A 14,333-nucleotide genomic window follows, 5' to 3' on the forward strand; every position below is an offset into this window, starting at 1 on the left:
TAGAGCTTAACAAAGTTCCTTAGCAGCTGAAGTCGATCTGATATAGATGCCTTGTTATTATTATAATCAGTATGAGGCCATTTCTTTATGAGAAAGTCTGACTTTCTTAGTTTGGTAAAATATATCCTTACAGACTGCCACTACCCAAAATTAAAACTTACAAATAAAATTAAAATTTTAGTGATTTGTATGAGCAGATCTTTGGTTTTTTGAGAAAATGAATTCATGGAGTAAATCCTTTCTATTATTCAACAAGTCTGTGCCCAAGAGCTATATAAACAAAATTCTGCTAAATTTTCAAATGGTAACAAATGAGGAAAAGGAAGGGCAGAGCAACCGGTGTCCTGAGACACACTGCGTGGCTGTGAACAGTGGGAGGGACATGCCCAGAACAGCACTATGAAATACACACAAGCAGATTAGAAACCAGAGGCAAAGCTTCACAATTACCACACAACCTAAGGAGTAAGTTAGAGCTAAAATAAATGTCTCCTTGATTTTGTAAGTCCTTGTACGAATTCCACGTTTCATATCCACACACAATTAATCAATGGCCATTTACTGCAAAGTTCACACAGTTGGAGAAGCTATTAACACAGGAGCATGCAACAGACTGGCACTGCAAACAGTTCATACTTACTGCATTCTGGTGCACAAAGGGACAGATTACACAAAATGCAGTCAGTTCTTAATTGGCAATGAACTTCTAAAAGTAAACACTCACTGATAGTTATTCATCAGTGCAAATGACAGATTTTACCACCCAGGTTCGATTTCTGATTGGCACAAAACTTCAGATCAAGACACATGTCCCATCAACTCAAAAGACAGGACCATGATACCTGCATGTGGTGTCTGAACTGTGATTGTGCTAGGTGAGAGCTATTCAGGATACAAAACAGTTTGACCGTATAAAATAGTTTCACAATATAACTTGCTTCAAGTCCTAAGGCTTCAGAACCTAATACTTTTAAATTATCAGGAAAAATCAGATGTGTCTGATACATCAACCCAAAGACTCAGGGACAGAGGCACCGAAAGGGTAAAGAGATTCAGAAAGACCTAGAGCATCTCCCCTTTCCCACCATGGCAACCCACTGTGCGCTGCACGTGCTGTGTCTCCCCTTCAGATACAAATAAGAGGGTACGGAGAGTGTTCTGGAGACAAAAATTTCACTCTCTGACCTCACTCCACTGCATAAAGAGCAAAACCCAAAATCAAAGAGCATAACCATCAAGGCACAAGCCAGCTTACCTCCCCACAGAAATATTATCAGCATCTATCACAAACCCACCTCACGGCCTCCAAAACAAGTCATGAATTGCCCGAGCGATTCGTTAATGCTGAAAATGAAGGCAATCACATTTCCTGTGATCCATGTTTAAGTTGTTGACGTTGTCCAAATTTGGGGGAAGTTTCACAAATCGTTAAAAATAAATTGCACAAATGTATAATTTGCAGGAAATTAAGGAACAGTCTGGTAACAGTTCATATAGCTGCGGCTTGCACAAGTCCAAGGCATTTCTCCATTTATACAGACATTAAGTATCACCAGGTTTTCCTGCTCCCCTTTATAAAATAGCTGAACTGGGTCTAGGAATCATCACATGAATATGAAGACTCCAAGGCAACTCGGTATTTGGATATAGTTTTGGTTCGTCAAGAAGCATGTGGGTGGCCAGCAATCCCTAAGCCGGGCACTCTCTTGTACACGTCAGTTCATGAATCAGTCTTCAAAAGAGGAAGTGGGCAGGAGTTTGCTCCCATGGATGACTCACCTCCTCTCCGTCCAGTTTTCTACCCAGGCTCCATGCATGGAATTTTTCTCCACTGTCTAATGCACACTTATCCCTAAAGACTGAGGGATAACACTGAAACTCTGGGGAACATCTTCCAACAAGCACACCCTGAACTTTCCATCAGACAGTACCCTTAAATGAAGCTCAGAACTGCCTCCACCCCTGCTGGGCTGTTCTAGAAAACACAGGGAAACAGAGAGATATCTGGGTTTGATGCTGTATTCACTAAATGTAAATTGAGGTAGTAAGCACTTATGATATTTAGAAGTATATAACTAATAAACACACCAAAATTTTAAACTCTAGGGCTTCTATCAAGAATTCTAGAGTTTGGCGGGGAGGGTATAACTCAAACGGTAGAGTGCATGCTTAGCATGCATGAGGTCCTGAGTTCAATCTCCAGGACCTCCTTTAAAAATAAATAAATAAATAAACCTAATTGCCCACTCCCCCCACAAAAAAGAATTCCAGAGTTTGAATCTATCTTTCCAACATCAAAGACACAGAAAATCTTACTCCCAATAGAGTTCATACTCCTAAATATCAACCATGAGTTTCCACTTGGGATGATTTTGAAAGATGGATCAGAAATACTGGCCTGTTACCACATTTGTATATTCTCAGCAATAAATAAGGTTAATGATATACACTTTAAGATAGATATTTAAATCTTATCCTCTTTAAAAACAATAAAGATTGGAAGGAAAATGTAAAGTAAAGGACGCAGCTCTGTCATCTCTGTCATTAGGATGGTGGATAGGAAAGATGCGGGGGGTGAGGGTGGGCAGTTCAAGCACAAAGACCATGACTCACTTAAGCAAACACTGCTATCAATTATATATTTAATTGACACTTCTCATAGTTCATCACTTTCATTTGAGGTCAAATTTTGGATATAACAAGTTGGGTGGGGTTCCATATTTCACATACAATGAAGTCTCCTGCATAGAGGGTGAAATAGTGTATTTATCTAAGTTATAACTTTCTAAGTGTAACAGCACTTAGAGGAGCTGGGCTATATCACTGCTTCAAAATGTGCTGCAGGTCCTAGCAAAGATTGGCTTGGTGGAAAGCCCTTGGGCAGTCCCAATTACAATGCTGTTCCTACAGAAAAACGTGATGCACTTTAAAAATCCATTTTTATGCAATCCATTTTTAAAAATCATGTTAAGAAATGGACCCCAAATCCAAGAACTACTTTTTTTCCCCAGAAAGTAAACTTGAAAAAATTATCCTCAAAATAAGAGAAAAACATTTTAGCATTATGTATTCTCCTTTTCAGACATTCCCCAAATTGAACACTAGCAGAAGTTACAGAAAACTTCCCTTTAAATATAAAACATTTTTCTTCCAGGTACACATCCAAATATGGTCAATTTTAGGAAATTTTTAGGGTTACAGTGCTCTTAATATTTTAAAATAGGCTTTGATTTAAAAAGTTAAAGCAAGAGCAATGATGAATGAGCAATCTGCATGATGAACAGTATTAATTCTCACCATTTCCGTTTTACAATCTACTTTAAATTGTCTCCTTCTTCTTCAACTCTAAGTTCTCTAGCACATGAAGGACAAAAGTTAAAGGCAAAAAACCGGAACAAAAGGTGTCACCTATAACTGGAATCAATATTCTAAAAATATTTTAGAAAACAAATCCTATAATCATGAGACGAACTTACCAGTTCCTCTTGCTGACACTGACACCTCCCCAAATATTAGACTGTTTTACTTGAAACAGTCATTACACCCAGCCTACCAGACCCTTACTATACATGGCCACTTTCAATGAGGCTCTAAGGTCAAGATGAGTAAGAGAGCCTGATTCAAAGTAACTAGCATTTTGCCTGTAAAACAAACTAGATCATATGAAAAGTGAAGTACTCAGCCACTGCTGTTCCGCTTTGGACTACAGGACACAGACAGATTTCCCCCTACAGTAAACTACCTGTCCAGTTTAAGACCTAGAAAAGTACTTAGAAAAAAGAATCAATTTAAATTGCCCAACATTGTTTTAAATTTCATTTCATTTTTTTAAAGAACAGCATTTGTTATCTTTACGTAGATGCCGTTAAGTATTCCTCAGAGATCTAGGGCCATGTTTTCAGTTGCAAGAATATCCAGACTTCATTGTGTAGACCTGGAGTGTGTGGATTATAATTACCTTCCTTTGCAAAACTGGTTATGTTCTACTAGGATTTATAGCTAGATTTTTCTCCTCAATGAACTTTAATTCACTTCACCTTATTTTTAGTATCAATATTCCACTAATCTGTTTTCCAAACTGACATCAGATCACATGTGGCCAGCCAGGCAGAGCTATTCACCCGGCTGGCACTGGAATGTTTTGCAGTCAAATCCGTGTGTCATCATCCCATGGTTTAATGCATCAGTTTCCCTCTTCCATTTAGAGACAGACCAAAGTAAATGAAAGGTTCCACCAGCTCAGCTGAAAAATGTTCTCATGGGAACTGTCAGTAGGGTCAAGAGGCAGAATTAGAAACATTCAAAAAAAATTTTTTTCTGGTGTCCTGTCCAATTTTTAAAGTGGTGCCCAGGGCTTTCCAAAAGGCAGAACCTTAATTTCTGCAGTCAGTTTTCACTGAGGAACCAAGGCACAATTTCCTCTATACTCTATCAGTTTATTTCCAGTCAAGTAGACAATATCTCAGAAATTTTCATTTTTGCACTGATGTGTTGGAGTCTGAATGCTTCTTCCTAAGTCATACTCTGAGCCCATGTGCTCTGGCCTGTGGTGCTTTTAAGTCCTCGATTATCTGGCTTAGTGTTAATCCCATGAAGCTCCCTGACATTTCCACGTGTTCCAATTTTGCTGAGAATCCAGCAAATACATGATGGCATCTGGGGTACGTATGTGAAAACATTAAAAAAAAAATTCTAATTCTGTATCAGAAAGCAGGTAAATGTATCTTAAGAGTGCCCAACCAAATCTTTTATAAAATAAAAAATACATAAATAGATTATTAAAAATCAAGATGTTTGAGAGATTAATCTGAGAAGGTTTAGGCAGGAAAATGAAGAGAACAATTAACTATAATGAAAAGTAAATCTTCATTGTCTCAAGAAACTGGAAAGAAAAAGCATTTACTGCATGGGGAAGGGAAATTAAGTTCTAAAGATTTTACGGCCATCATAAGATTTACTATAGGCATATGACTGGTTGGATTTGGTATTTGCTGAAACGTCTGTTTAAAAAGAGTAAAAATGTATCCTGTTTGGCTTTAGAAATATTACATATACATAGATTACATTTAGGTTAAGATGAACTGTAGGTGAGGCGGGATGTTTTACAAGGGCATCTTGTGTAAAGGTCAAAGAGCAAGAGGACCACATACGCTTGGAATTTACCGTTCACTCTGAAGACTCCTGTTTACTAGAGCAGCTGGTCTCAACCTTGACTGTACACTGGGATTACCCGGGAGCTTTAAAATACTCCTGCTGGGACTCTGCACCCAGAGATTCTGATTTACTGGCCTCGGTGCAGCCTGGACATTTGAATCTTCAAAAGCTCCCCAGGTAATTCCAACATGCAGCTAAGTTTGAGAACTTGAGCTGGAGTATGTTCCTCTAAAGAAACGAAGAAGACCGTTTAGAAACACAATGCAGGCATTTTCATAAAGTCCATAATTGCAACACTGTTGAGAAAAATGGTGATACAACTTGCAGAAGTGAAGCATGCTCAGAAAGATGGGCTTATAGAGAAACCTGAATTAACCATAAGGGGAAAATATTACTGGTTTGCTAAAGGGTGTTTCACTCAGTGGCAAGTTACAGGATGTTTCTACTTGGAACATCTAAATTCTGTTCTGATTAGGTCTGTAGCAAACACTTCTAAAAAGTAATCTAGTTTCCTGATTAGATCTTCCTACCAGATAGGATTTGTCCTCAGCTAGCAACAGACCCTCAATTTTAGGACCAAGATCATAAGCTCCATGCAGGCAAGAACACCTCTGCCTTGTTTACTGCTGGAATCTCGCTCGTACCAGGCACTGAATAAATACTGAAGAAATGATTCTCTTACTTATTTGGTCAAATTGCTCATGAGGGTTCACTCAGTTCCCTGAGGACTGTGGGGTTCTCTTTTCTCATGGCTAATTAGATCTTAGGACACGTTGGAAGATGAAACCAAGCCAATGTCCCATCACGATCCAATTTTTTTTTTAAAGTTTCCATATACTGTGTGATGTGACATTAAGCACCTGCCCATTGATTTAAGGATTAACAATTTTTTTTCTGGCAAAATAAAAATAAAATCAGTTTGATTTTAGAAATATCACTGAATATAACTTTTTCTTCTAACTTGCTAGGAGATCTCTGTTTTTGCCCTGTTAATGAGACCATCTAAATAAAGATCAGCAGTGTGCCAGGTAAGAAATCTTTTTCCCTGCAAACTGTGAAGAATGACTTTGAGATTTAGTATCCACTTAGTGACAGTAACTTGTCTTGCCAGAAAGAGTAGACTTCTGAGTAGACTCAAGCAATTCTCCTTTCTTACAAATCTTGAATTCTTCCCTTTTTAAAAGAACAAAAACGAAAAACAAGGAACTGGAAGCCTTCCTCTGCAGAGTCTGCTAAAGGGGCACCTATATAAGCAGACACTGTGCTGAAGGGCAGTTTTCTAGGGCAGCAAAGAGTATGAGTGGCCCACACCCAGCCTCCAGCGCACAGAGGGACTCCAGGAAGGCTTCCCCACACTGGCCAGGAGCATGGAATGATGACAAAGGCGCAGAAGCAGGGAGCATCAGAGACTTAAAGCATTTGGGACTCTTCCTTATTTCCAGATGTTGGGAACCGTGTGAGTTTCTGGAGAAAAGGGAAGAAAAGCCCTGTAGAAGGCCCTGCACCATTTATCAAGGAAGCCTAACATTTAGGTCCTGAGCCTGCCAGTTAGTAGCCGTGTAACCTTGGAATAGTTACTTGACCTTCAGAGCCTCACCTTCTCATCTGTAAAACAGAAATAATAGTAGCAGCTACTTCATGAGGCTGTTGTGACAATTAAATCAGCCAACGTACATCACACTTACCACAATCCTTGCAAGACAGTCCTCAGTAATTATTCAACACTAGATAAAGCAAGGAGAGGTACTATCCCCAAATAAATGTTGTAAGTAAAAGGTGTTTCCTAGAAAGGCTTGGCTTAGCTGCAGGGAATGGGCTGATGTTTGTCCCTTGACTCCGTGAACCTGATAATTTGGAACATGTAAATTCTTTGGGTGGTCATTTCATTCTCAGTAGGGCCTGCTTGTTTAAAGGAATTCACAAATCATCACTTGTGGGGAGAATTAAGAAAGGTGGAGCCTGACCTACTTATTTTCCTGAACCAACTAAAACACTACTCCCAAAAGTGAGAGTACGTATTTTAAAAGGTCCTTTAAAAACAGCTCCTAAAGGAAATTCTAGCATAAGTCTATAATGTTTAAATATTTAATTCTTAATAAGCATGAAGTCTTTTTTAAAAATTCATTATGAACTTCAGTAGAAGTTTTTTTCAACCTTTGCAGCAGAACTCATACTGGAAGAGCACAGCTGGATGAGTCCTGGGTAAACCCTAACAAATCATGTAATCCAGACCCGCTCTGCCTGAATCCAGTGGAGATGAAGGGGCCAGCATCTGGCGCTGCCATTCCTGGCTTTTTTCACAGCACCATCCTACCTCACTTACAAGCAACCTACAAATGAACAAATGACTATAGACATAATGGCCATATACCTGGTGGAAATTTCACAGTAAGAACTTGGAATCTGCAATTTCAAAAGTCAAGTACTAATATAAGAAGGTCTTTTTAAACAGCACCCTCTCCAGCATGCTGGACCTCTGCACTTAAAACACAAACACACACACACACAAACATTTTGTTACATCTTTACAAAGGTTATCTGTAGATTCAAAGTCACATGAATCATATTAAATGCTACCTACAGAATATGTGATTTAAATTTCCAACTGTTCCACTTAATAATGATAATTTTCAAAAATAGAAAAAAAAGCTTACCTCAAAAATTTCAAAGCCATAAATGTCCAAAACACCCATGACCTTCTTTCTCACTTTTGTCTGTGCCTTAAGAAAAGTTTCAGATTGATAGGTTAGTTGAAGCACGAAATATAACACTAAAAGTATACCAAGGAATATACACATCTATTACAAGTTAACTGTGTTTCAAAACTTAGGAGAAAAATTATAATTTAGGTTTGTTCAACATATGAGATAGGATACTGGTATGGAATCTTTCAGAAATTTTAATAATAGTTTATTTTTTAATTTACTAATTTAATAACAATTTGTTAACAATAGCTATCATTAATAAAATTTTAATATAGCAATGATTTAAATAACAGACTTCTCTAAAGAAGGTATTATCATGCCTTCTTTATTAGATGCTATATTACACGCTAAATTATAAAAAAAAAAAGAGATCATTGAATCTTACAACAGGCAGGGTGCCTCAAAATCACCGAGTCCAGTACCCTCATTTTATTGAAGAACATATTAGTAGCTGGAGAGGTCAAGTGACTTCTTCAGCAAAGTGTGTACAACTAGTCAGTAGAAGAGCCGCAACCAGGACCTGGGCTGCTGCCTCTCACAGTAACTCTGCAAAGACCATCAGACTATTCACGGGTGAGATTTCTTATAATACAAGGCAAAACAAAATAGAACTGCTGACAAATTTCAATACCATACAAGGTAAATTCTTTCCAAGGAATACTCTTTGCAGGTGGTAATCAATTACCTAATTATAAAATGAAAATACCTTACTCAATTTAATGTTTATACTCTGAATACCATTTATTACAACTGATTCATTTGGTATAGAGATTCAGTACCTTAATGCTTTCATTGATTCGATTTACCAACCAGGAAAACAACCTGCTGTAGAGGTTTTTAGCCAGAGCATCACGGGCATAATAAGCCTATTAAAAAGAAAAGGCAAAGCTCAATAACCACAATTACCACAATGCTTAATTTCAATAAATTAATGAAGATTTAAAAAAAATCTTTTATTTGATATATATGATAGTGGATATATTACATGAAAGCTCTTTTATTTCAAATCTCTTTCAGAGCATTTCTATTGTACTCTGGATGAACAGTTAGGCCATTAAGAAAATCGGGCAAATTGTTTATACCCGGTTATTACACTTCTTCGTATCCCAGAAAACTAGTTCTAAATATTGCTAGGTTTTCTCCACAAAGATATCCATCTCAATGTTATGGAACAGAGAAAAACCACAGCAATTTAGAAGTCCAACAACAGGGGCATAGTAAAATAAGTAAGTAAGCACCCACTGGAAGGGAAGTTACAGTCATTTTGAATGATCATTAAGAAAATTAGATAATGAAATGAAAAAGTTATGTTTTGTGAAAATAAAAAACTTATAGATTTAATATAGTGACAACTATTGTTTCTTAAACCACTACATTTAGGAAACTCAAAGGAAATATATTAAAATGGTTTTGACTGATCTGTAAATATTCTTCTTCATTCGACCTTCTGAGCATTTAAAAAAATCTTTCATAATAAGCAGTATAACATGTTGTTGGATAACACTTCGTATAATAAAAATAAAACCCTTTTATTTGCTTATCTATTTGTTTGAAAGCTGTTCACAGCTACTCGACAAAGAGGCAGAAGACACTTATGTCTCTCTGACCTTGACTAACAATACAAAGGCCAGAGAAAGTTGGGTTTGGTTGGAAAAACCTAACTACCCTTAAACATATGGGCGCCGAGTGGGCAGTAAGTAATGTTTGATACCAGTGCTCGGGGAGGCGGGAAGCCCAGAGATGGGCGGCAGCAGCCCAAGAAGAAACGGGCCCCAGGGAAGGAAAGCTGGAGGTTTTGCTGCTGTTTTTAACACTCTGGCCATATGTGTGTGTGTTTCATTGTTTATAAGTAGAAAGTTGGGTATTAAAGTAAATCATTACATCGTTATTTTTTAATAAAGAACACAATTTATTAGATTATGTAAAAATTCTTTCTCTGCAATTCTTCCTAAATGAAGAGTAAAAACTTCTCTCCTGGAAATGCACTGCTGCTGGAAAGAGAGTACCTTTTCCCTTTAACTGATACCTCCATGCTAATCCCAGAATTTCTCCCTAGGTCTCAGGCAGCTACTCCAGTGAGGGTTAGAAAATTCACCTAGAAGTTGGCAAAAAATAAAGCCTACTATTCATGGGGTGGGAGGTGCGGTGCTGGGAGGAGAAGTAATAATTCCACAGCAAAAAATGTATGTAAAATGCTGACACAAAGAAAGAAACCTTAATTTAAATGAATGCCCTTTCTTTAATACCCTTTCTTCTTCTATTTTTTATTCTCTTAAAATAGGTAATGTAAGTGCCTGGCACATAGTAAGTCTATAGGTGTATTTATAATTATGATTTTTGAAGTATCCTCTTCCTCTATGACTGCCTCGTGAGCCTGTATAATTCATCCTTAACCCTTTCTCCTTTCTTCTTATACATTCAAGTTATCTCCAAACACTACTCATTTGTAAACAGACCCTATTTCATCATCACATCATCCAGCTTCCTTTATTCTATGCCATCTACTTTCAGCAAACCACCATTTCAGTATGCAGTTGAACTAACAGTGACAACTTATTCTGGTAAACTGCTCTATAGTTTTTAAAGTGTATCCACAGCCAGAATTAACCTTCTTTGTTTCCTTCAAACAAATACTTAGGCCAGGAGTCTCAAATTCAGATGCTTCCAGGGACTGCATGATAGAAACGATCGGGAAGCAGTGGGATCTGAGGGGGCTGGAAGATGCCGGCCAGGTTAAAGGCATTCAAATTCAAAAATTAAAAAGTAAGCCAACAAAACAAAACAAACATTAAAAACTACCCTTTCCTCAAATATTCATCAAAAAAAATATGCCCATTGAGCTGTATCTGGCCCCAGGTCCTGTCAGTGTGCGACCTGTAACTTCTCTTTCAATTTTTTTTAATGGGGAAGGTAATTAGGCTTATTTATTTTTTGAATGAAGGTACTGGGGATTGAACCCAGGACCCCGCGCATGCTAGGCATGCCCTCTACCACTCTGAGCTATACCCTCCCCCTACCCGTAACTTCTTGAGTCTGATTCAAGTCACCTAATTTCCACTATAATATCCTCCAAAGTAAGGGCATGAAGGTTTGCTCCATTTAAGGATCACTAACAAGGTGCGGAGGAATGAGAGAAGACACTGAGTGTGCTGACTCACCATCTCAGATTCTAAGCACAAATGAAAAGACTACGCATTTCTGCAGCTGCATGAGGCTCACCAAGAAGAATCCCAGGTGGGATGTACTTCAGTGATGACCAGGATCAGGCGTGACCCAGGCCAGCAGGATAAGTGGTGACACAGAGGGGCAGGGACATGGGGCCCATCCTCCGGGAGCTTACAGTGGAGCGTGGGAGCTCAAACCAGTGAGCCTAACAATTAGAGTGCAGGTTCCAAAGGAGTTTGCAGAAGAAAAAGGAGTTCAGAGACAGAGAATCAGAGGCCTGTGTGATCCAGGAAGGCTCCCTGGTTGAGGTGCTATTAGAGGACCATTTAGGTAGGCACGAGGAATCAGCAATGACGTGAGGGTGAGGGGCAAGCAGGAGCAAAAGCCCCAGGGAAAGATCAGTATGGCATTTAGAGCTCGCAGGGAATAAATGGAGACAAGCTGTGCAGATTCAGATTACAGAGGCCCCTGGAAGCCAAGGAGCGAGTATAAGGTAGACGCTGAATGAGAACTCTGTCTTGAGTCTCTATTATCTCAGTGTTAGCTGAATTATTATATCTGGGGAAAGATCTAAATGCCTGGGGAAAATGAGGCATAGGGCAATAAAGATGATAACAGGGCCCAGGAATTGAAGCTATGAGGAAAAGTTAATAAATCAAATCATGTCTCACAGCAATCAAAACCTTCTGGGCAGTAAGACTGGTAGAAACAAATACTCTAAACCCTACAATTAAAAAAAAAAAAAACTTGAAAAAGGAGCTGAATAATCAAAGATCTCAAGCCAAATTCTTTTACGCCAAAGGTTAAAAGAATGTGGAAAAGTTTTACCCAGTGATGCAAGGTGACCCAAGCTTATAAAAATAAGAGGCACCTGGGCCTGGTTTCTATAAAGGATGATTAAAAAGCATGAGTAAGGCACATAATAAAAACAGACCAAAAATATATATATGCTCCATATATACCCATATATATACTCCATATATTTATAGTCCACGTATATATCCCACATATATATGAAATATTCCTACAGGGCCTTCTGAAATAGACTTTCCTCATCGCACCACTTTCTACCTCACGGTCCCCACTCTGGCTATTGAAATGTTCTCCAAGCCTGATCCCTGGGTCGAACAGCAGCCGCAGCACCTCTGCACTTGCTAGAAATGCAAATTCTCCGGTCCTGCTGCAGACCTACTGAACCGAACGCTCTGCGCGCAAGGCTGAAAACTGTGTTTAAGAAGCCCTCCAGGTGATTCTGTTGCACCCTCCAGTCTGAGAATCCCTGCTGCAGACACTCCACTCTCTGACTCCAAACACGACCCTTCCAGCCACCCTGCTTTGAATCCTCTTCACATATCTAAAGCTACAGTCACACTTGATCAACCCTTTCCTGATCTGTACTCCAAACCTGGCTTCTCTCACTGTTTTCTTTTTGAAGTGCCCTTTCGCCCATTCTTTATACTTCTAAATCCTTCAAAGACTGGCTCAGAAACTGTCTTCTCCGGAAGTCCTCCTGAATCCCTTCTGTGTCTACTAATGGTCTACACGGGGCTTGTGCTGTACAGGCTCTCAGCAAATTTCTCCTGATGAAGTTAAGTCCCTTATCACCTGACTCTGAAAGAGTAAGACTGACTCGGACAGATGTGGTGGCAGAAGTAGTGACTTAGGAAGAAGGGCACACAACAGCCGTAGCTAGAAAAGGATTGTTACACATCGAACTACATACACACAAAGGTACAGCATTTCCACAGTCAAAATTGCTCACCTAAAATAAGAAATCAACACTGAAAGAAAGCTGAAGATGTGCAGGCGTTCCTGGGTTAGCTGGAGAGACTAGTTCAGAGCAGCAGAGAGACTAAACCCACTCTACCATCTTACAGATGCCTCAGGCTACTTGCAAGGAGAATGAGGATAGAGTTGGACAAAGTTGGCCTGGGTGGAAAAGTCCTGAATGAGTCATCTAACTCTAGCCCAGATCAGCAATGACTGGTGGGAAAATACCTACACCATGCAGCAAAGGGTTTCCATGGAAGGGGGCCCACAGGCTCCTAGGTATACATCTATCCATCCATCCATCCTTGAGCCAAAGGGGAGAAGATGTAAGCAACTAGGACTTGCTCAAAGACCTCACTGGCCTAAACGTGGAGGGAGGAGGGAACAGTAAGAACAGCAGGGAGGCCAGTTTGGCCATCTGACCACAAGTGGGCTTCTCCAAATCAATAAATGGCAATTCCATTCTCCTAGCTGCTTGGGTCAAAAATGTCAAGAGTCATCCTTGACTCTTCTCTTCCTTTCCTACCACACAGAGCAAACCATTGGCATATCTTCTTGCATCTGCTTTCAAAATATAACCAGGATGGGAGGGTATAACCCAAGTGGTTAGAGCACATGCTCAGCATGCACGAGGTTCTGGGTTCAATCCCCAGTACCTCCATTAAATAAATAAATAATTAAATAAATAAACAAACAAACCTAATTACCCCCCCAAACCCCCCCAAACAAAAAACCCCCATAAAATGAGTAAAATGCTAAAAAATTAAAAAATATATATATATAACCAGATGTCGCCACCATGGTTCCACTGCCACCACCTGGTTCAAAAGCCACCATCGTTTCTGGGTTAGCTCCCAACTGTGTGCTCCCCTGTGCTGTGAACTGAATGTGTGTGTACATCCCCACAGATCCACATGTGGAAGCCCTACTCCCTGGTGGGATGGTATTTGGAGGTGGGGCCTTTAGGAGGCAATCAGATGTAGATGTGGTCACGGGGATGGAGTCCCACGATGGGATTGGTACCCTTATAAGTGAATGAAGACACCAAAGTTCACTCTCACACTCCTGCTCTCAGTCTCCCTCTGTCTGCCATGTGAGGACACAGTAAGGAGGCAGCTCTCTGTAAACCAGGAAGGCGGCCCTCATCAGGAACTTGACTGTGCTGGCACCCTGACCTCAGACTTCTAGCCTCCAGAGCTGTGAGAAACAAATGTTTTTTATTTAAACCACCCAGTCTGTGGTGTTCTGTTATAATAGCCTAAGTGACCAAGACACCCCTCTGTCCCCCACACTCTGCTCTCCACGTTGCAGCCAGAGAGACCCCCTAGAGGACAAGGCAGATCAAACCACTAGTGCTCAAAACACTCCAGTCACTTCCCAGCTCACTCACCTTCTCTGCCCCCAACTCTACAGATCTCTCTTACTCGCTCTACTTTCTTCTCTTTGTCTGCACTTACCACCTGCTAGCTTCATATATACATTTATTGATTACATCTACTGCTTTGCCTGGCTGCTCCTGCCCAAACTTTAGGCTCCATG

General features: G+C 39.7%; 1 protein-coding gene across 5 annotated transcripts in view; it reads right to left on the bottom strand.

Annotated features, from left to right (window-relative positions):
- MYO1B (myosin IB) overlaps nucleotides 1–14,333 on the bottom strand; it is a 167,654-nt gene that overhangs the window by 41,597 nt on the left and 111,724 nt on the right. For all 5 annotated transcript variants that reach the window (XM_010948705.3, XM_074364255.1, XM_074364254.1 and 2 more), the window contains exons 12-13: nucleotides 8,639–8,725; nucleotides 7,809–7,874 (exon numbers count right to left, since the gene is read on the bottom strand). In XM_010948705.3, the coding sequence (XP_010947007.1) occupies nucleotides 7,809–7,874; nucleotides 8,639–8,725 (153 nt within the window). The remainder of the gene's footprint in view (nucleotides 1–7,808; nucleotides 7,875–8,638; nucleotides 8,726–14,333) is intronic.

This window comes from Camelus bactrianus, chromosome 5 (genome assembly GCF_048773025.1).
Source record: "Camelus bactrianus isolate YW-2024 breed Bactrian camel chromosome 5, ASM4877302v1, whole genome shotgun sequence".
Taxonomy (NCBI): domain Eukaryota; kingdom Metazoa; phylum Chordata; class Mammalia; order Artiodactyla; family Camelidae; genus Camelus; species Camelus bactrianus.